The 24,054-nt window shown below is 37.1% G+C and overlaps 1 protein-coding gene and 2 pseudogenes across 1 annotated transcript; 1 reads left to right on the forward strand and 2 right to left on the reverse strand.

Annotated features, from left to right (window-relative positions):
- Positions 1–290: 290 nt before the first annotated feature.
- On the reverse strand, positions 291–8,404 carry LOC105054381 (protein MOS2-like; annotated as a pseudogene).
- A 943-nt stretch (positions 8,405–9,347) lies between these two features.
- On the reverse strand, positions 9,348–13,465 carry LOC140852461 (large ribosomal subunit protein uL6-like). The gene is made up of 3 exons (XM_073245581.1): positions 13,035–13,465; positions 9,731–9,853; positions 9,348–9,625 (listed from the first exon to the last, which is right to left on the reverse strand). The coding sequence occupies exons 1-3, from the start codon at positions 13,395–13,397 to the stop codon at positions 9,542–9,544; spliced, it is 570 nt and encodes a 189-aa protein (XP_073101682.1). The 5' UTR covers positions 13,398–13,465; the 3' UTR covers positions 9,348–9,541.
- A 1,915-nt stretch (positions 13,466–15,380) lies between these two features.
- The window catches only part of LOC140852418 (uncharacterized), an 11,753-nt pseudogene continuing 3,079 nt past the window's right edge, over positions 15,381–24,054 (forward strand).

The raw sequence follows: 24,054 nt of genomic DNA on the forward strand, positions 1-24,054 counted from the left end.
TGTGCCACGATAAGTGTCTTCAATTAACATACGTGCCAGATGAAATGTCTTGGATTCTAATATGACAGTTAATATTTGTGAAAGACAACCAGGATGGAATGAAAATACAAAATGCGAGCATCAATTTTCTGGACACTTCCTATTTCTGATTAAGTGATGGTCTGTTGCAATGGATTCAAATGACTTAGGATAAAAGGAGGAACAAAGGCATAATCACCAAGAAATAAATGGATAGCACAAATTACCTCTGCCCAAAAACAGCTTCAACATTACTATCAGCTGTACAAGGATCAATATCCAAGATTGCTTGGATCCCCAGTGTACTCAGTGATTTGTTCCAGTCTTACGGTGATCAAACAATGAGTGTCAGCATCCCCTAATGACAGCTGTCTCATCTTCCTTGTTCCTCTCTACCAGGCTTCCAAAGACACCCTCATGCTTCCCACAGAGCATAAGAACCGGTCCCCCTCTTCTGGGCAGTGCAGTCTCGAGGATCTCCTGGTCCACTCCCTGTAACAGTTCCTTGCTCCCATCCAATGCAAGATCGCATGTGTTGGGGCCAACAACATCCACCACCTCCCCCTTCTGCAGAAAAAGCTTTCCTCCCATGAAATCCTCACTGATTATCCGAACTCTGATGTGACTTTTGAGCCATCGAACTGTTCTCCCCCTTTCCCCACTGCCACTGCCCGACCTCTGGTGCAAGTCATCACCTTTTTTCACTTCCTTATCCCTACTCCTCTCCTCCCTCCTCTTGTCACCGTTTCTCCTATCCTCCCTCTTGTCATTCTTCTCCACAATCCTTAACTCATTCAATCTCCTTAAGAATTTCTCTTCCTTTGCTGAGCCTAACTCCACAACCATATCACCTTCAAGCTTAACCTCCTCTCTAGTCTCGAGCAGCTTCAAAATGACCTTGGAGGCCTCTGAGCCCTTCAAAATCTTGCCTTTCATTCCAGCATGCCTTCCTGATATAACTCTAAGAATCTTCTCCTTCTCTTTTTCCTTCTCTTTCTTCTCCTTCTCCTTCTTCTCCTCCCGGGCAACCCATTGGCCCTTCCGCTTCCTGGGATCAGTCGAGGAAGGGACGTACCCCAATCCTTCGGTCCCAGCCCTCCGCTCATATTGGACGACCTTGGTATCCCCCTTGTTATTCCGACCGATCCCCTTGCCCTCCGACCACCCATACCCTGCAAGGAGCGCAGCACCAAAACCCTCGATCGGGATGTCGTTAAATTCGTCAAAGCCGCGATCTTCTGGGAGGTTCTTCATGTCTTCCTTGTATCTCCTGAGGATCGACTCCTCCACCGAGGAGCACGGCTGTCGCCGTCCCACTCCTGAGATCTAGAATCGTCGGACATGGCGCCGTTGGATCGTAGACTGAGGCCGTAGGGGATATTGGATGCGGGGGCGTCGCCCGTGGAGGTGTCGAGAACAAAGCGTGTGTCGGCGGCGACGGAGGGGTCATCATCGGCGGTGGGGAGAGGGAGAAGGTTCTTCATCTTCTTGGGTGGGTGGAGGTCGGCGTTGGGGATGGGGGGATGACGAGCTTGGCGGGGGCGTCTAGGGTTTGGGAGGGGTCGAAGATGGTGACATATTGGGGCTTGGGCTCACCGTTCTCCACCCCACCACCGTCGGTGGCCTCTTGGGGGGGTTTCGGAGGATTGGGGCGGGAGGAGGAGGAGGGTTTGGAGGAGAGCGAGAAGGAGAGCTTAATTTCTATTCGCACTTCGAGAGAGAAGAAGGAAGAAGAGAGGGGGTGAGGGGAAGAGGATGCCGCAAAGGTAGGAGGTACTTGAGGCTACCGCGGAGGACTATTCCTAATAGGCTTGCTGCGATTGATGGCTTAGAGCAAAACTTTGATCTGCCGCACTAATTAAGCGCTCATTTCATGGCCTTTTGACCGTTAGTCCTAAGCTTTGCGTCTTCATCAAGAATAATTTTTGCAAATACCATCTTTAAGATAGAGATATTTGAATCCACTCATCCCTTCAAATATGAATCGATTCACCATTCTCTGCTTGCCATTAAACCCCATTCTCTGCTGTCATCTTCACCTTACTAGATGCTTTTCCAAGAATCAGAGAGATTGCTTTCAAGTGGAGCTTGTAAGAAGGAACAATTTGAAAAATAATTCACTTTACAGATCTTATCTCTTTTTTCTTTAAATTTGCAAAGAGTTTTCAAATCTACCGAATATATTTTTCTTTATTTAGTTTTTCACATGGTATTTGAAGCAGTTTGAAACAATTTACTTTAGTATTTTCTAGTCCACATAGATTATAGGTTGGATCATACCATTTATAACAACTCCGGGAAGCTCATCCAAAAAAATTAATTGGAAAATATTATTTAAATTTTTTTGATCTTATATAAATATCCAAGATTTTTTTAAAAAATAACCGATGTGAGACTAAATATACGTTCACATACATTCTCACGTATAGTTTTAACAATAACTTCTCCCATTCATGAAGTTTCTTCTTAATCTATTCTTTAATTTAAAAAAGAAAAAGCACTTCTGCTACATATGCTAATCAAGTTTGGAAGAGATGATTTTTTTCATAACATCTTGTAAACTTTAAACTAATTTCTAGAGAAAGCACCTTTTCTTGCAGTTGTCGCTCGTCTATAGTCGGCAATAGAAAAGAGAAGGGCAATAGGAAGTAGAAAATCTGATGCGGGACAATCCTAAAAAAAAATCAATCCTAATAATCAAGCTCTCTTCTGTTCATCAACAACAAATCACGTCCGGCCAGGGACTCATTATTCCCAAGACAGACAGTATAGTTGCCTATACTCTGCTCAAGAGGCGTGATTGATTGATACGAGACTAAAGCGAGATCAATCTAAATGATACAGACGAATGCCATTCGAGAGATCAGTAAACAATTAGCAATAGAAAATTTCATAAACAGATAGCAGAAATTAAACATGCTCACGAGTAAATGCAAAAAAAGAAATAAGAATGGAACGAGAGAAAATAAAACATTAAACCCGTGAGAAAATCCAAGAAGATGATAAGAATCCGGATCGTGGTAGTTAAGAAACTACTCTGATTAGGGCTCTTAATCTTTTAACCAAACAGATCCATCGATAAAGAACTAGGTCTTTACCAACATCGGATTAAAAAAAAAATCAAAGATCAACTGTTAAGGAACGAAGGTCCTTGACAGCATATGATCTGTAGAATAAGAAATCACTCCTCTCAGCACGACAGATGAAAATTTTGGAGGAGACAGATCTTCTCTCGACGGAATAGGCTTGCGTGGATAGATGGTGGAGTCGATCAGAGTCACAGGAACACTGAATCTTAAGTAGAAGGAATAGAATAGAAAGTGGGCCTCACACCCTCTCCTTGTGGGGCAATTTTGGGTCTCACATCCTCTCCCTGTCGGAGCGATTGACACAAGTATTTGTGGAGTTTGTAAAATCATTCATTATTTTTTTCATGAAAGATACAAGGATTTATATAGGACTCTAAGGGTCCTATTTGTTTAGGAATCTCTTATCTTTACAAGGAAGAAATCAACCCTCCACAAAAAAAGTAAAGCATTATAATCTACCATAGGAAAGAAATCAGCCTTCAACAAAATAAGTAAGTAGCCAAGAACTCTTAAGGAATTATAAGGAAGAAATGGAACTCCATGTGGGTGCTTGATGCTTGATACAACTTGGCATGAGCACGGCACATGCTGGCATGCATATTTCTTCTCTTGGCATGTGGAGAGTGGTGGCTCCAAAGGTGACGTGGACAAATCCAAGTATGGCCCTATGGACCCAAAGCCAAATGCATTAAAATTTATTGACTGAAAATAAATAACTGAAGTAGAATCAATTTAATAAGGCTTCTTCGATCCAAATCGAACTTAAATTATGTTGCCGATTTTTGATGGCTCTGGTGTCCGCACCAAAATCTATCCGTTTGGAGCAAATATAGAGGAGAAAGAAAAACTTATGTTACTTTTGTCCACATCAGCTAGTTCTATGCATGCCAATATCTTTTTGATAGCATATGCTACCTCGTGACCTACTTCATCAAGACCGTCTAATGAAGGTCATAGTCAAGATTTGGGATGTTCAATTCGATAAGTTGAATGGCTTGATTGCGCTAAATGAAAATACAGGATAAAAATAAAAAATCCCCAAAAGTTCAAAATTTTTAGTATGATCGATCTTTTTCCCCTCTAGTCTGATCTGTGGACAATTTGGTAAGCTTGAATTCGAAGAAATGTAGGTTATATCTAACCGATTCACGGTGGATCAGTTTCTATTTATTTATTTATTTTTAGCTTTTAGAGAGAAGGTGGTAGGCAACTCAATTCCTCGTTCACTAGATATGCAAAATCATGGGCAAAAGATCTTCATATATTATCCAGTGCATTTATGACTTAATTAGCCATGTATATGTGGGTATTATTTTCCATCTCAACTCATGTGTTACATGTGTATGCATGCACATGTGTGCGCATTTGTGCATGTGTACGTGCGGGTGTGTATTTGTGTTTTTTGATTAGAGATCAACTTGTGTTTCAATGCAAAATGTTTGTGATCGGTATGTGCTATGGAGCTTTTAACTTCTTCTTAATTTTTCACCTCTTATCTATCACCAAATATATTTCCCAACCTGCATGCTACTCGAATATTATAAAAGCATGTAGGCTATGGATCGACGAACATGATATAAAACATCCTTCTTTAACTTAAAAAAAAAAAAAAAGAAAGAAAAGATATACATAGTCAGCAGCTTTCATTTACAGCATTTCATGATAAAATTTGCATAGGAGGACTCAACCTGCGCTTTCCAAATTGCTTCCCTACTGTTTCTGATCACAATACTCTGCGATTTGACTTTCAGCTTCAAACTCATCATGGACCTTATCCAGCAGAAACTGAACATAATTTGGAGGGCATTCTAGTATGGAGTTAATCAACCATTTGTTAGATCAGAATCATTGTATTTTTTAATGGACAATATATTGTCATTCCATCAACCACTATGCTGGTTTGGCACTTCGTTTGCAACTCAACTGAATTAGCAGTTTCCAGGTGCACTGCCCATCACTTACAGATGTTCATTCCTTTTCCCATCATCCAACTTGATATTTAGGTAGACACAACGAGCATGAGCTTTTAAGCTCGGCCAACACCATGATTTATGACAAATCTTAAGTATAAACGTTATGGCCAATCCAAAGTGGTAATTGTATTTATATGAGCTTGCAATGAAATATACCAAAACAAAAATATTCAAGAAAGGAGAAGACACGAATATTTTGGTTCCATTTTCCTTTCTGAAGAATCAAGGCAAATGAAGCTATCATGCTCACCTATAATTGGAATGAGGGATGACCAAACCGATGTGGTGATCTTGTAAGCTTACCCCTCTAATTCTGTCCCTTTGTAAGCCCCCCGGAACCCTTTAATTTGGATTGATTCTAGGAAAGTGGAACACCTACTTGTTAAATTCTAGGAAGTGTAACGATTACTTGTTAGATGATGACGGTATTTCAACCCCACCTGATGTTTCCATGAGGCTATGGGTCATGCTGTCTGCTACCCGGATTTGGAAGCTCTTTTTCTCGGTGCATAATCTAATAAATTAGGTGCCACATAAGTTTATTAGTTTGGACTGGTCCTTCTCCCGACAGCTTAATCCTTTGGGCTACGAATCCACGGCAGGCGAGATCAGAACCATCGCCAGTGCATGCGTGTCACGACCTTTATTAGCCACATAGGATCCGAACCTATCATGTCACAAGGGTTTCTAGCAGCACTAGAAAGCAGATAAATAATGAAATCAAGGTTTAATTCATGATTGACTCCTATCATGTTAGGCTTCCATGATGAGAGGCCAAGATATTTATCTGCTTTCACGGCCTCTGAAAGCATCTCAAGTCCTACAGCTTCTCCTGTAAGAGGGGGCACCAACGTGCCTGAGAATTTATCATAAACTTGGCTACCCACTGTTTAACAATAAAAGATGTAGGAAAAACCTAATTTAACTATGATCCACTAAAAAAAAAATTCCCCACATATAATGTCCTTGAAAACTAATCAGACCTATAAAACTTCAACACAGACAAGAACAGTAATTCAAGTTGGTCCAAAGACTATTAGAATTTTCTCTCTCTTTTCTTTTTTTTTTTTCTTTTTTTTTTTTTTTTTTTTTTTGTGGTAGAGTTTACACCCTTGGTTAGGTCGTTCTCTTTGCATAAGACATTACAAGAGAGTTAAGTTCCATGTGAAGACCGCATGTCCACAACGACTCCAGAACTTTGTTACCCGAACTTCCATGTCCAAATCTCTTGCCACACATCAAGTTAAAGGAGTCATATTACAGGACTGATATATAATAACTAATGCGACACCATTTTTTTCATCATTTTGACATCATCAAGATTTGTGGCTTACATAGAGGGGAATGAAAAAAATTAAGATTTTTTGCATGTATATCCTCCTAAACATTCAAATTTACATGAATATCCTTTCGAAATTGATATTTGTATGTATACCCTCATAAAATACTTGTTTTGCATGTATATCTTTTTTTTTTTTTTTTTTGCATATGTGCCCACATCATTTAATGTCGTTAAAAAAATTAATGATTTAAAATTCAAATAACTAAAATATCTTTATAGATAGATGTGCAAAAAAAAAATTTATAAGGGTATATATATAAATAGAAATTTCATAAGGATATTCATGCAAATTTGAATGTTTAAAAGGATATACATACAAAAAATTCTAATTTAATTTTTATCTATTTCATTTAGATAGAATCAGACCCTCTTACTTGATAATGTAGCACCATATTATATGATATAACAACACGATGATGATATTATATAATATTTTATATATTAAAATAGTATATTATATTTTATTTTTATACAAGATGGGACGATTGTATCCATCTTATAATAACATGATATACTTTATACACTTCACAAGAATATTTTTAATAAAAATTCGTAAAATAAAATAAATAAGATTATAAATTCTTATTATTACATAATGTCCAAATCCATAACTATGTCCATTTTATACAAATGTACAAGCTATTCATCTAATATCAGATTTAGATACTTTTCTTAGAAGTATGTTATTATACATTAGAAGAAACATAGATGGTTATGATCTGTTTATCTTCTAAATAAAGTAATTTTGATCTATCATTGGATAAAAAAATTATTTTATCTATATAAATTAATAAATTAAATAAATTTATTATTTTAATAGTATATGTTAATTTTTTTCTATTAGAATAAGAAAATAATTAATGAACCAAGAAAGATGTATTTATGTTAAGGATTTTTTGCGTGTATATCCTTCCAAATATTCAAATTTCCATGAATATCCTTATAAAATTACTATTTACATATATATTCTTATAATTATTTTTTTTTACATATTTATCCATAAAGATATTTTAGTTATTTTAATTTTAAATTATTAATTTTTAACGGTATTAGATGATATGGATACATATATAAAAAAAGATATTTTATGAAGATATATATGTAAATATCAATTTTGAAAAGATATTTATATAAATTTGAATGTTTAAGAAGATATATGTGCAAAAAATTCAAAAAAGTATTTAGCAGTTGGTGCCATGACCCTTAGGCCACGTACTGATTACCAAACCAATCCTTGTGGAGTTTGGTCATGCACACATACTGATCACTAAACCAATCCTTGTGGAGTTTGGTCATGCACATTTTCCTCCCGTCTGGGACTTGTCCTAATGGCCTGGTTTCTCAAAAAATGTACGAGAAAGTCGTAAGCCAATCCATCGATACCAATCTTCCCTCCTAGGTCAATCCCAACATTTCAGGGACACAAATCTTTTCGAAAGATAATTTCAGGTGTCTTGAAATTTTGTGAAGGTGATTTGACAATTGAGCCTGGAAAGGATAACAGAAGAGAAAGGTTTAGACATTTAGGAAATTATTCCTGGAAACAGGCTAAATTGATAGTTAGTATAAGGATTTACGACCTTGTGGTGCAAACAATCTTGCCTGTCTTAGAGAGGTCTTTGTCTTTGTGAAAATTGGGAACTCAAGTCGAGATGGCTAATACAACAAAATCAGATTTGCCGATGACTCGCAGTTTAACCGACTTTGGTGTCCATCTTATAGAGCTTCACCCACCATCCGATGACCATGGAAACAACAAAGGACTAAATACTATTTCACAGGCAAAGCATTCAGAAGATGGCAATAGCCACCATACATGGATTTGGCAGCTGGTGACGTAGACTGAAAAATCCATTACTCCTGCTATCACCAGGATGCAAGAGCCTGCATACATGATACATGCCAGAGCTCCTGCTATCACCAGGATGCAAGAGCCTGCATACATGATACATGGACTTCCCAGACTTGATTCCTATGGACATGGCTGAATAGAAGCATTGAAATTGATGCCATCCTACAAACAAAACTAAATTTAAAAGAAAAGGAGAAAGGCCTACCCGAGTAATAAACTAGATCGAGGATGTTAGGAATGCATCATCCAAAGAATCAAACCAGAACCCCCAGTTGCTAGATGGAGAGGTCTGACTACTATCACAGGAGTCCTTTCACTTTTTGTTTGTATAGTGACACAAATTAGAAAAGCATGAATACAAGATGCTCCTCATCAAAAGATTTTCTCACAAAAAAAAAAAAAAATGAAAGCTAAAACATATTTGACAAACCTTTTATTTATTTTCTATTTTAAAGATAAAATCTTAAAAAAAATACAACAATATGTTCAGTACTATTGCTTTTCATCTTTAGCATTATTTCTAGAAAAAATAGAAGAAATTCTTGTGATCACTATCTAAATTCCCCCACCATCATTGCTGCCATTACAACGTCTACCACCATCACGACCATCATGGTGACCTAGCGACCACCACTACATTGTCGGCACCCCCAACACCACTGCTGTTGCAGTCACAACACTACCACTATCACTACCTCAGGCACCATTATCATGTTAATCTTTTTAAAAGTAATTGACTATAGCAAATATATTTATATTTTTAAATTTAAAAATAAAATATTTTTTTTCCAAATAAATAAGGAAAATGAGAGAGATGCCAAACAGCACCCAAGAAAAGCACTTTTTCTTTAAAAGCACTTTATAAAAATTTTGTTACCAATCTTTTGACCAAGAAAACCTTTTCCTTTAAAAGTTATAAAAAATATTTTTGAGCAACAACAATCACATCCTCATACTGGATCCAAAAATTGTAATAAGTACAAGGATAAACAACAGATTTGATAACATGAAACATAAACTCACTTTCATAGTTCAAAACATGTGCCCGAGGTATCTACTTTCATTATGATCAATTAAAAAAAAAAAGGTTCTCCACGGCTAATTATCATTAACTATAAGACTAACCATAGAGTTTATAACTTCCAACATCAGAAGAAAGAACAGTAATTCCAAACAATCACAAGACATCAAGTTTAAGAGAGAACTGTCTAGGCAGAGACTCCTCCACAAGAAAGCTTCAGTAAGGTTCTAATCATCTTAGCATCGCTTACTGTTCCTCAATTGTTCCCTTCTCACTAACATAGATACCATCCAAGAACTTCCTGATGTCTTTGTTCTTCACATGGCATTTCTGTTAACACAAAAGCATCAAATCTTAGTCTTTGAAGAAGCAAATACATGAAAATATAGGAACCATGTGGCAGATTACTAATCTGATATATTTAAAATGGCTGACCTGGTTGATAAGGGCAGCAGAGCGAGAAACAAGTTCAATATCATTGCCATCAAGGATAAGCTCATCCTTGACCTTCTCGGACCGAACGATTTTCACCCCCTCAAGCATATCCACCTTCCGCACCTGTACAAATAAAAGATAAAACTACTTGCAACAGGGATGGAGATGCTAAGGAAACTATTAAATGAAACATATGAATCAACATCCAACGTACAGTAAGAAAATAAAATTTGCAGCACTAGAATCTGGCTTTCAATTTAAGCACCCCAAAACATCCAGACTTGCTGAGGCACTTATTCAGAACTTAGTTCCAGTAGAAGTGTGGCTTATGTTTGAGATGAGTCTGTTTTATCTATGTATGCATTTTTGTTGAAGAGACACTTAAGCAAGGTTATCAAGTGATACAATGTTGTTGTTTTTGTTCTGTTTGGGGGAATTGGGGGAGGACCATGACAGATAATCAGCTGTTCTAATATATGTATTGGTGTCAAGGAAAACTTACAAAAAGAAAAATAAATATCAAAATGCCCCTAACACATTTTGGAATCTCAATTATATCACATTGAAATGCAAATTGGTAAAAGTAATCATCAAATGAGTGCCATCAAATATAAAGATAAATCAGGAAAATATAGTAGTTCAAATTTGATCCAACTTGTTGAACTGGTTTAAAAAGAGTTAATAATGGGCAAACCACAAAATACTAAGGTAAACTACAACTTAAACCTATCTTAGGGCCAGATAACAAAACCCACATGCTGCTAAATAACATTAAAATCACATTGGTGAGAAAGAAGCTGTCATGTGGTTAGTAAATACTATTAACTCTAGACAATTGTGTGTGGTATGGGTCTGGTTCAAGTGACACATGGCGTAACTCTATAAACAATTGCACCTTTTTTTGAATTGGATGATGAAGGTCCCACATCGACAATCCAAACCAATAGATATGATCTACTACCTCTAAAGTGTTTATATATGATAAATTATATGATTTGGAGACCCCAAGCCTATACATCAAGTGATTAAAAGACATCTATTATTTTGAGTTATTTAAACTGTCCAATTTTTTATGAGCCAATGCACATGGTAGGAGTCTCCAAATTACAAGATTCATGATATACAAGCAATTTAAAGTTAATAGATCATATTCAATGGCTCGGATCACACACACATAGATATAAATATGTGTGTGTGTGTATGTGCATATATACCAACTAATCCAATCAAAGTTATATTAGAAATTTAAAAAAAAATGCGTAAGTGAAAGATTTTCAAAAGGCAATCTTTTTTGAACTCAGATGATTAATCAATTAAATATGAAATGTTCGATCAAGTTCAAGAAAAACATATCGCAAAATAATATGCAATTATTTTTACATATCGCAAGAAAAAGATTTAGAAGAATAAAAACATGGTATACAAAGGGTTTCAATGGCGTACTTCTAACTATGTTCTTATAATTGGCACATACATGCATCCACTTTTTGATGAACCAGATTGCATATGCAAACTCTTAGAACAAAGTTGGAACCAAGGTTCACAATCTTGGTACTGAACCACGTACCAATACCATCCCATTATAGTGTTGGTATGGGGTACGGTATGAGATGGCAAAGCATACTGAGTGTCTGTATGGTATGAGACTATATAGCAGTTTAGTATTGATACATCAAATCTTGGTTCACACCATCAAAATTTTAAGATATATTTAATAAGCACATCAAAAAATAAAAGGGGAAAAAAGGCTTGAGGAACATCAAAAACTAAATCAAGTAATAAAATATCTATTAATGGCCTGTTTGGATGGCCAGGTATGTTATTCATTGGATAATGTCCAATCAAATTTTCCTAAAGAAAGGCGGAAACAAATGTTCAGAGAGAAGTATTGGGATCAAAACTAACCAGAGCCCATACATCCCTGAAAAAAGGATCATAAGTTCCAAGTGAGAGGTGATTTTCCTTGCGCATGCAGCTAGGAATAAAGTTTCCTATTATAGTTAAAACTCCCTCGCCATTGCATAACTACTCCTCAAACTCTTATTTTTAGCCATACGAGGATTAAACCATATTGTACCACCAGAAAATGATCTGGCTTCCAAACATGGCCTTAAGATATTGAAATATGTAAAAAAAAAACTATCGCAAAAAGATGTAGATATATATTGCTTTTGATTTTAGATCCTAACCATACCAACAAGTGTTAGCGTACCTATAAGTCATTAGAAAAGGGCAACTTGACGAAACATGGAAAATAAGGCAAATCATCACCAAGAATCTTATTAGACCACAAGAAGCTTGGCAGTTGTAGCACTCGCATATGGAACACAAACTACTCGAGTGCTAACAACTCCAAGATACAACAGATAGAATAAAAGATACGGTAGAAAAAAAAATAGAAGAGGGAGAACGAAAATGAAACACTTAAAATTTGTGATTGGGTAGCTTTGGGTCTTTTTTTTTTACGATTGGGATTTCTGTTGTGGATTTTGATAATTTTCAGAAAGCTCTGGATGGATATCTAAAACTATGATACTTCGCACGTCTTCAGGAGTGTAATATTAAAATATCCGAACGTTACTCCACATCTCCTCGTATTCCACTCTCTTATCTCCCACAAAGCCTCCAGTCATGAACGTTCTACCACGTTAAGTAGGACCACTTGACGATTTGTTTGACCATGTCAAATCCCACAAAGCCAATGTGATCAAATAAATACTTTTGATTTTATTTAATGCCTTAAACAATGAAAACTTTATGCAATTAATTAAGGAGAATAAAAAATACATCTAGCAAGGTTATTTGACAATAGCATCCAGGGCGATTTGGCCACTCAATCCAACAGAGAAAACATCCCATAATTAGAAGTAGACTCTATTATTTGCTGAGCTAAACAATTGGAGGAAAAAAGAAAAGAAAAGAAGAAAAGAGGAGAGATTAAACCATGCAGCTACTCAAGATCAGTAAAATCACTGGCTACAAAAATAAATGACATTACGAGTCACTTTAAATCTTGCTAGTTATCTCGAACTTAAGTTGTACATACATCAAAAAAAGTTACAATTACAGGATTAAAATAGGGGGAAAAATCGGATATCGTTCCCATCAGGAATTACATATAAATAATTAAAGCAGTCAATTTCCCAATCAAGACTTCACATTTTTACCAACAAAAAAAGCACCTCAAAATTAAAATAATCAAATACTTAAATCCAATATACTATAAATAGGAGAGCGATTATTTGGGGGGAAAAAAATAGAGAACAAGCGAAAAAAGGGGGGAACAGATCGAGGGAGATGAGACCTTTTTCTCGCCAAGGAAGTTGCGGATCTCGATGGAGTTGTTGTTGTTGTTGATGGAGGCGTTGATGGGGAAGTGGGCGTAGACGAATCGCATCTTGTAGCGGTATCCTTTGGTGACGCCGGTGATGAGGTTCTGGACGTGGCTGATGGCGGTGCGGATGGACGCGGTGGTCTTGCGGGAGCCGAACCAGGCATCCACTTTGAGCTTGCGGCTGCCCTCGATGAGCTGGAAGTCGAGGTTGAGGTGCTTGAAGTTGCGGGTCAGCTTACCGCGGGGGCCCTCCACCTCGACCACCTTCGCCTTCACTCGCACCGTCACCCCCTCCGGGATCTCCATCGTATCCGTCGACAGAATCGTCTTCATCTCGACCGCGCTGGATCGGACTCTCTCTCTCCTTCCTTCTGCCGCCCCCGCGAATCCGACGCTATGTCCCAATGGAGGATGGAAAGCCAAAGATTTATACCTGGGTCTTATTTGATGATATTTGGGGGCTGCAGGAGGGATGGGGATTACTGGTTAGGGTTTTTGAGTGTTGCCGAGTTGAGATCGTGGCCGTATGGATGGTCTGGATTGATTTTGATGGGTGTGAGGGATGGATGGTGGCTGAGTCCCACAGTTGATGCACCATGTATGCCAATTTGAACTGGCATCCGTATCGCGAGCCATAGCCAAATTGTTTCTAATCGTGAAAATTTTTCATTCTCTTGACCTAATTGCAGCGTAACTACAATCGAGTGCCATTGGCCTAAATCCTATCTATGGATTGGTTGGACCGCACAATTAAAAATAAAAAAAATTATAGAGATTTTGGATTGGAGAGGAATGGAGTTGATATGAGCCTTAAACAGGCATAATCATAAAGAAAATCCAATAAACAAATCATAAGGGATGCATTTGGTTCATGTCCGGAACCATAATCAGAATAGTCATATCATCTAATATATTTAGTTTGTCTATTTCTTCAATATATTTGATTCATGATAAAAATTAAAATCAGAATCAGAATAAAATTTGAATGTTCGGAGAAAATAAAGATTGTGCTTTTTAAACACTGGAATATTTTCATTTTTTCATAGATTGAGAATGAGAATGAAATTTCTCTAATCAAATAGTTAAAATAAAGACTCATTTTTATTGTCAAGTCCAACTCTTGGAACCAAATATATCCGAAGTGAAATCACTCTGTTTGTACAAACCATTTTGAATTTGATGATCCACGAGGAGCACCAGGTCTTGGAAGTAGATGTACCGGATTGGTGGTCTCCTTGGCCACTTTGTTTTATCATTGTCTTGGTGAAGTAGATGTACTCAATCTTCACACAAGGTCTTGGAAAAGTGCTAGAAGCTGGATATGGAAGAGCAAATCAAATCCCATGGTAACCAATTTTGGGTGGAAAGTTGGCAATCAATCTCGGGCAACAAAAGTTCAAACTACTAAATAAAGGACTTCAATTAGAAACTAATCATCATCCATGGTTTGGCAAGGGGAGGAAGTATCTAAATCATGTTTTCATTTCATGCTCCTAGATATGGATACTGGGTGAAAAATCGATTTTGGAACACCCAAAGACCTGACAAATTTCTGCATGTGGTTCTCAAGCAAACCAAAATGATCATGGTGGGAAGAGCTATTCTCTATACCCATGGCTGAATATAGAGTTGCTTTGGAGGTTGTCATGTTTGCTTTTAATTTCCCTGGTATTGCAAACCTATTGCCATGTGATAATGCAACAATCATTTGTGTGCACCATTAGTTACAAGAAGTTATCACTGGCTCCTTTTGGATACAGCGAACATGATAGCTCAACGAGATCATTCTCGTATCATATATTTATCAAGCCAGCAATGCATTGACAAATTGATTGTAAAATCCTGATGTTACGCTTCCAAGAATAAGAATCCAAGCATGGTGTGTTTGTTTCCTTCTTTAGGCTTGAGACCGATTGCCACAATCGATCCACAGATTACCTTCAGCTCATATCACCCTTAAGAATATTGACTATTGGAAAAATTATGTTGACCGCTATGAGGCCATCTATGCATACCACGAGGCCGATTTTTTTTTCTTTTCTTTCCCTTTTTTTTTTTATTCCTGTAATGATGGGACCAATTTCTTTGCTAATTGGCTGGCTACCAAAGGATATTAAAGGAACTAAAAGAATTGGTGGGACTTTTGTAAAAGAGAATGCAAACTTGGGAGGGGGCACCCACGGACAATATGGAGAAAGAAATATGGCTACTGACGACGGCAAACTATTTGCCGTTTTTATGTGACATTAGATGGACCGGTGTCCTGGTCGCCCGGGTCCGGTTCTCTTCGAAAGCCGTTATCGTGTCGTTCCACCAAGGATCAACCTAGTCGCAGGCTCGCTCTCCTCTTTACCCTTTCCCTCTCTATTCCTCGCTCTCCGCCCTCTTTCTTTCTTCTCGCCGAATCGGCCATGCCCGCCCAAGTCGAATCCCCCGAGGCCACCACCGCCATAGCCCCCCACAAGAAGCGGAAACCAAAGCACAAGAAGGGCAAGATCCAAACAAGAAGATAAAGAAGGCAGCCGGGGCCATGGCCGCCGCCGCCGCCAAGCACAATAACCCCAGCAAGAAGATGATCAAGCTATTCCGCAAGAGGGCCAGGGAGTACAACTCCGACGAGACGACGACGACGACGGCGACTATGACGAAGAGAAACCGACTGCCGGACTGAGGGATTCGAGCGCCGAAGCCCTTCAGGATCGAGAGGATGTCGCTTCGAGTGGGGACTCCAGCGAGGAGGAGGAAGGGCAGAGGGCTTTGGATTCTGGAGACGATTTCAGTGGAGATTCTGAAGGTGATGACGAGGACGAGGGGTATGGCGCTCACCAGCGTATTACGAAGTTCGCCGAAGGTTCTAGAGCGTTCAGGGTGGCTTTCATGAAGATTATGAAAAGGAATCTTTCAAACGATCCACTAGTAAGTGTTTCTCTAGGCATCAATACGATTCTTGGTTGAAAAAAAAGGTTTTTTTCTCTTCTTTTGATAATGATATTTTTAATTTTTATTTTTCAGGGTCCTATATTGTCGGCACACAAGAAGCTTGTCGCCGAGAAGCTTGCAGAAGAAGAAACTGAGCATAAGGTGAAGGGAGAAGCAAAGAAAGAGAAGCATTTGGTCTGTACGCTTTGACCTAAGTAACTAGAATTTGGAGTTTAAATGTTTGAAAGCTCGTAGTCATATTATTATTTACTTGAATTTCTAACAGGCAGCAGAGAAAGGGCGTGTAAAGCCAGCTAATTTCTTGGATGCAAAGGAGAAGTCTCTTATTAGTATTGCCACAAAAGGAGGTATTTTTTGACTTATGAAAAGAATGGTTTTGTTGTTTGGCTACAGTAATGGTGCCTGAGTGGCTACCTTTGTTCTTGATTTCGATCTCTGGTGGCTAACACACACCCTCTGTCTTGCATGCTTGATGCTGGTTATTCAGTGGTCAAGTTATTTAATGCGGTGAGATTTCACTCACTTGAGCTTACATCCTTGTTTGGTTCTTTATAAAATCTGCATTTTTTTAAAATTATGCTTCATGTTAATAGAAGAGTTACCGTTGTTTATCATAACTTTGAGACGTTATCTGCAGGTAAGTAAGGCACAGAATCCTCAGAGAGGCTTGAATCCTTCAAAGTCAAAAGATGCCAAAGGTATGACAATTGCAGTTGTATTGTCTTTCATCTGCCTGGAGTTTGGATTGCTGCTATCAAGCTGCGAAAGTGTGAACTCATTCAGTTTCATTTTCACACAATCTGTCTCTCAATAAATCTGTCACTTAGATCTCTTATCTCTTTTCAGATATTATTTGAGATTTACTCCTGTTATCATGCCTTTACTTGCATCACTTCATTAGAGGAGACTAATTAACTTAGAACGTTTGCAATGCAAACTCGAATCCTTTTATGGGTCATTATGAGCATGCTTGTTGTTGTTAGATGTAAGAAGTTGAAAGTGGGATTATGAAGACATTATTTTTCTCCACTTATGTTGTGCTAGGACAATATATGAGTAAGTGGATATGCTAGTCCGGATGACAAAAACACTTCAAAATAATTTTATGAATTATTGTTTTTGCTTCCCTAGAAGATGTTCTCTTTGCAAAGGGAGCTTTTGAAATAAATAAAAGTACAAGTATTTTCGGGGTTTTTGCAATAGTGAAATTAGTGACAGGGGATCATTTCAATGGTGTGATAGATTAGTGAAAGAGGATCCCTGAAATGGTGTAGTTATATGAATTGTGGATCAGCATAGGCCCTCTTAGTGAGGATGCATGTCATCCTTTAGCACTTGGGAAGTGGGCTTTGATGCAATATACAAATGCCTAAAAATGACACAAGCTTAGAATTCTAACTCTTCTAGAGTGGTATCTTGTTGATGCCTTGGTCCCCTCCCCACTGTCCTTGCAGTGGAAGGAAGTTTTCTTTGCGTTCCACCTAAGCTATGCAAGGAAGGACCAAAGCCATGCAAGGACCAAAGCCAATCCAAGGAACAAAAAAGCTTCATAGGTTCTTTATGTCCAAGTATAGGTAGTTTGTATTTTTATAGACATGTCTATTTCATTGAGCCTCTCTTTGAGACGATGCCTAGATTGTTATCCTTTTATGCTGGTTGGAACTTACTTGACAAGGAATTTTGCTTATGGATGTCATTGACTGAGAAGGAAAAAATTGACATGTGTAGTTTAGTTCCAATTGAATGTTCTTGATTCATCAGCGATGACATTGATCAATCACGTGATTTCATGTTGGTTCACTGTGTAATTTGTGAGTTAAGTTATATTAATAAGAATTGTGTCATGTAACTTCATTCAAAAATGAAATAATATTTAACTAATTTTGGAATAAAATAAAAGAATTGGGTTTGAAAATAATTTCAATCTTGATTTTTTTCAAAATGAATAGGATCTAATCCATTTTGGGGCGAACAACCTGATGTTACTGTTTATTCTTTTTTTTTTAACTCATTGGATTCAGTACATTAATAGGTTGCTTAATTGCCCATATTATCTCGAGTGAGGAGCTATGATATATTGAAATGATATATCAGAAGATTCAGAACAAACCTTTACTTTCATTTTTGTTCTTTTTTTTTTTTTTTGGGTGGGGGTGGTTGGGAGATGTTCCAGCTCGATTCAAAGTCAAACAACTTTCATGTACAACTTCCTATATGTGATAGGTGGCATCATAACTCCTTGCTGCAGAACTCTAACATCTATAACATGTTCCATTCATCTCAAGCATCTTTTAATTTCAAATTCTTAAATAATAATTGAGATGGTATTCTTTTCTTTATTCTTGGTTAGGTATTTGATTCATGACTTTATCAAATGTGTTTCATGTTTTGCAGTTATGTTACAAATGATGTCTTCATTCTTCAATTTTGCTGCCCTCATATTTCCTTAGATATTTATGATCTATGGTTACCCATTATCAATCATAGGTACCTCTTACAAGTCTCATTAACTTTTCTAATTCAACATCTTCAGATACTTTGTTGTTCTTCTGCTTCATATCTACAATTAACTTGAGAACTCCCTGGCTAGACCAGAAGATGTAATTTTACTTATTGTTAGCTTTAGAAGAAGTGGTTTCTTACAAAGTCATATGCTTCCATATAAGGAGATGTGGTTTAATATAGCTACGAAGGTAGCATCATCTTGACATTGCTGGGAAAATTTAAAGTAAGGATGTTCTGTAAAAATGCCTTCAGGACTGGATATAATTAGAGAAAACAGATTCCTTAGGTTTTCTATAGGTGCAAGGTTGACAAAAGGCTATTTGGAGGACCATATATATATATATATATATATATATATATATATATATAGAGAGAGAGAGAGAGAGAGAGAGAGAGAGAGAGATACATTGATGGTATTATCACTTCATTGATGGTTGTGAGATTCAATCTTCCTGTGTGTGATATGTGAAATCCAATAGTAGCCAAGTGATGGTGTAGCATAAGTTCTTTAAGTCTATAATTTTAGGAGGTCCAAAAGGACTAAGGGGTTGGTACTGTTCACGTCACTGTTGCATTTGGGCTGTTAGGAGTCAATAACTAGTTTGTTTTGGACATGTTTTGAGGGATTTGTTTGTATCATTGTAAAGAATCCCACAAGGCCTGAAATGAAAATCTTTATAAAGTGGATCAAGCAAAGGACTCGTATGTTTTTCTTTCTGTGTGTGAATGGAATCGAAGATTTGAGGCCAGGTTCAACCCTAGTGTTTTCTCCCTCTCTCTTCCCCTCTTCTATGACTATCTTTTTTTTTTTCTGCTGCATATTCTTCCCTTCTCTCTTTGGTGTTCTTCTTCTTCTTTGTTTCATAAATCTGCTGTTTCTCTCCCTCTATTATTTCTTTTCTCCATATTCTCTTTATTTTCTTCTGTCTTTCTTGTTCTGTGTTCTACTTGTTATCTTCTACTATTGTTGCAGAGTTCTGTTTGGAGCCATTGAAGCTGGAATGACAACAGGAATGAATCCAGATATAAACTGGATTTTTTTTGCTACAACAAGGATCTGTTGTGAACTTATATAAAACTTTTGTTCTCAGTCTGATCATATTCTTAAAATGTTCTTAGCCCAGTGACCCTCTTCTTTGATCCTGAAAGAACCCTTAAAGTCTCTACTTTGTCCTCTCCCATCCATGAGCTATTGTGGTACAGCCAAGGATTAGAGCCTCTAAAAGCCTCAAGAAACCATATTTGTTTTGACCCACCATTACCACCGTGCAACCCTAATCTCAATGTCCTGCATCAATATGGTGGTTAAAAGCTGATATTACTAGGTTTCCTTTTGACCTAACATTGCTACTGTACAGTCCTAATCTCAGGGTCGTACATCAATATGGTGGTTAAAAGCTGATATTACTAGGTTAAAGATTATTCAGAGTGACATTTTACGGTTACTCATTTTTATCAACAGCGGCTGCAGAGATTTTCATCTTAACTCTATTTCTTATGTCATTATTAAGATTGACAGATTTCACTAATGTTTGGGTGTTTCCTGTATGTCAGTGTTATTAATATTCTTCTAATTTATGCTAACCGGTGTATTTGTAACTGTGACAGTGTTGGCAAAACAAAGAAAACAAACTTTCTTATCAGAACTCCAAAAACCAACAACACAAGCTCCCGGCAACCCTTCGCCATTCAACTCTTCCAAGGTAACCACATTTGTATGTGTCTTGTGCATGCCATGCTCTTATCCACTTTCATGGATTATTTTGTTTGCATTTTAGTCTAAATATCCTTCTCTTTGTGCCTTGAACTGGTGAGAAAGCATTGTACTCTAAACCTTGCTGTTGATGTTGCATTCTTTGCAATGACTTGAAGTAATGTTTTTTTTTTTCCCGAGGTCATCGGTGTTTCTGGATTTATTTTTATCTGGTATTTTATATTTCTCTCCAAAGCCCGCTTTCATCGAGACAACTATGACTGTAGTCTTTTCTGGAATACTTCATTCTCTGACATTGCACAAATTCTTCAAAACTCATGCTTGTTAGCTGTAAATACTTCATTCTCTGATATCGCACAAATTCTCCAAAACTCGTGCTTGTTAGCTGTCATTTAGTATCCCATTTTGTTTGCCTTTTGAAATGGCACATGAAGTTACATGGAATGCGGTACCACCCCGTACCGTCCACATCATACCGTACCGACTCGTATCGGTATGCCATACCGAAGCGTACCGACATTACCGTACCGTACCGAACTACGTACCAACATTAAACAGAATTTCACCCGTACGGGGTCCGATACCGGTACGGCGAACCTTGTGAAGTTATATGCATGGTTTTTTCTTGGTTTTTAAGAGTAGAATTTTCATCTTGATCCACGAGGCCCATTCACAAGAACCAATTGGGAATTTGTGGATCAATGAGAAAAGCAACAAATGGAACTTGTTCTACATAATAGGTTTTGTGGGCTTTAGTTCAAAGATTTATCACAGGCCTGTTGAAAGCCAGATGTGACCAGTTGCGAATAGATGAATTTGAAGGAATGTGTGCATATTTGGTGTGTTTTAGCTGTGTGGAACATTAGCTTAATGTATGATGGTGTTATTTTTTGCTTCTTGGAGTATATTTGGTTTGACTAGATTTTTGAGTAATTAGGATGCCAAGTGGGTAGAAACTTTTTTTCTGATGGGACCACTTACATGCTTTAATTGTGGTCAAGGGAATAGAGGGACCTAATGACTGAAACTTCTCCCCTTGCTCTTTGTTGCATTATGTGGAATTTTGTGTTGACTCATAAATCAAGCATTTGATTTGCTTGCTTTTTCATGATAAAGATTTGATCACTAATCCCTTGATAGATGATATATGATCTTTTGTATAATGATAATTAGTGGTAGGTTTTTGGTCATTTTTTTCTTATGAGTTTCGAGTATCTTTTGGATCCCTTAAGGTTAGCTGCTTCTGCCTGCACTTCCATCAAGAGATAGGGAATGTGATTTGCTACTTCTCTTTTTGTCATATCTATAGGAGAATTTGTAAAATAAAGAAACACTCACTGATAATAGAGAAGTTGACACAACAAATGATGAAATCAAATGCACAATAAAGAAAAAAAAAAGAATAATAATTACCTGTAAAGGCATGAGCCAAGGTCAGGTACTTTAGTCACCAGCTCTAAGTCCTATTTCAAGCACAAGTCATCTAACATTTATATTTTTATATGAAGAAGTGAAATTTTACATGAGAAAACCTTGGAATGAGTTAAGAAGAGCATTAAGTTATGCGCGTGCGTTCAAAAAGGTAATATGCTAATACCACTAATAAAGTCAGTTGTGTCTAAATGTAATCAACATCTTTTAATTGTTTCATAAAACTTTTTTCTCCAATATCAAAATAACCTATTTATGAAACAAAAAGTTATGGCATGCATGCAGTGATTATGGTGTAACAAATTGCATCTTTGTTGTAGAATCTTTCCTTTTTGTCTTTTTCTTTGAAGCCCTACATAAATTTGAGGAACTAAAGACAAAAGATCATGCAGTTTTATAGGAAAAGACTACTGGTAGTGTAGGTCCCATATCAGACATTAGTCCTATAAAAGTGATAAAGGTTTGAGACAGGCAAAGGTTAGTATTACTCATAAAATCACCTTGCTTGAAGCTGATGGCAGTGAATAACCTTGTTTGAGGATGGATGGCTTGTGTCTGGCTCAAGTAGTTTAGGCTACCATATAGTTTCTTTTCTACAAAATGTACAAAATGATATGGAGAAAGATACTTCTATATCCTTTTTAGATGCCACACTTCCAGATTTTCAGTACTCAACCCTGTTATACTTTGTAATTGAATGGCCACTCTGCATATCTTCTACTGGTTAATTGTTTCAGTTTTTGTTGATATATAGGGCCTCAATCCTCATGATTTCATTGGATGCTTGAGTACCAATTTTTCATTTTAAAGAACCAGTGATATTTTGAAAGTTGGAACATAGTTGTCAAATAGCCCCAGTGGTCCCTGGCAATGCACCTAATTTATTGTCCAGGCTATCTTGCCCAGATGACTGACTTAATACAAATACAAAGTCAGAGTCAGTCATTCTTGATCTAATTTTGTCATTGCTGTCATCATAATTTCATAGCATATCAATAAGTTGACATGTTATCATGCCGTAAAGGCATAAACAGTGAACATAAACAATTAAAAGCACTTTCTAGATACATTGTAGTTTGTAAGATCTATACTGAAGCCATAACGTGTTGCATCTATATCGTTGTTGTCCTAGCTCAATTGGTAGAAATTGCCAGGTTTACCCAATTGTTTATCTTCCCAGATACTGAAACTAGAGCTTGTGTGTAGAATTTTGAAGGAAAGATTATTTGGGTTCACCTCCTTTTAATATTTTAACATGCCTTAAGGCACATGCAGTGAATGTGAACAATCAAAAAATACCTTCAAGATATATTGTAGTTTGTAAATCTATACAGAAGCGACAACATATTTATCATTATTGTCTTAGATTGACAACATATTTATCATTATTGTCTTAGATCATGTGGTAGAGATTTCTAGGCTTCATCAAATGTGTCTTGCCTGAGAGTAAAGAACTAGAGCTTGGGTGCAAGGCTTTGAAGGAAAGAACTTTTCTAGTTACTTGTTTATACTTGAGTTTGTTTTTTTCAATATCATTTGATTTTCCCTTGGATCCAATTTAGTGCATCTTTTTTCCATCTTAGCATCCATGTGTCAATATAATGGAAAATTACAGTGAAAAGTTCGAAATGTTTTAATTCATATTGAGGTAGACACATACATGTGGACACGTGTATGTATATAGACACGTGTGCTTGCATGTATGATCATCTGAGGGTCGCCTAGGCATCTTGAGGCATCATAACTGCCCAGGCACCCAGGCTAAAACAGTGCACTGGATTGGTATGTCCACTTTAAATGACTGCAACTGCTTTGTTGTTTTGGTTGCTATTCATATTTGGGAACCTGAAAGCAATTTAAGGTTTTTAATTTTCATTTCTTTTTTCTTTTTGGCTTCTTGTATATGAAGTTATTGTGAGACAGGTTAATGCAAAATACACTGCCTTCTAAATCAACATAAAATGGAAGTTGTATATCTAACGTTTTGTTTGACTTCAGCTTCATAATATTCTACACTTTTCTCTTTCCATTGAAAAATGGTCGCATATGGTTTGTTTAAAATTTAAATATGGTCAGGATATGTACCCAGGTTTACCATTACATAATCATATTTTGAGCAAGTAGATTCCTTTGGATAAATCCGGTTATCCTTGGCCTCTGTTGCTAATAGCATGCTTTGCACAGGTTCCCAATTCTACAGGTAAAGAACATAGTAATGAGCCTGGATGGGCTCCATTACGTGACAGTTACATGCTGAGTTCAAAGTTGAAGGACTGGGATAAAATGCCAGTAAGAATTGATAATGAACTTCTTTTTACATTTTGTTTGAGAGAGATGAGTATATGATGCTTTAAATATTCTTTCAAATGCTTATTGGATTTCGCCTGTGACTCTAGGATC

Source organism: Elaeis guineensis, chromosome 11 (genome assembly GCF_000442705.2).
Source record: "Elaeis guineensis isolate ETL-2024a chromosome 11, EG11, whole genome shotgun sequence".
NCBI classification, from domain to species: Eukaryota; Viridiplantae; Streptophyta; class Magnoliopsida; order Arecales; family Arecaceae; genus Elaeis; species Elaeis guineensis.

What these genes read in the sequence shown, in the direction of transcription:
- LOC140852461 (XM_073245581.1), bottom strand. Translation starts at nt 13,397, where the DNA reads ATGAAGACGATTCTGTCGACGGATACGATGGAGATCCCGGAGGGGGTG. An exon ending in ACTTCCTTGGCGAGAAAAAG is followed by an intron (nt 9,854 to 13,034) that starts GTCTCATCTCCC and finishes TTATTTGTACAG; the next exon opens with GTGCGGAAGGTGGATATGCT. An exon ending in CTGCTGCCCTTATCAACCAG is followed by an intron (nt 9,626 to 9,730) that starts GTCAGCCATTTT and finishes TTGTGTTAACAG; the next exon opens with AAATGCCATGTGAAGAACAA.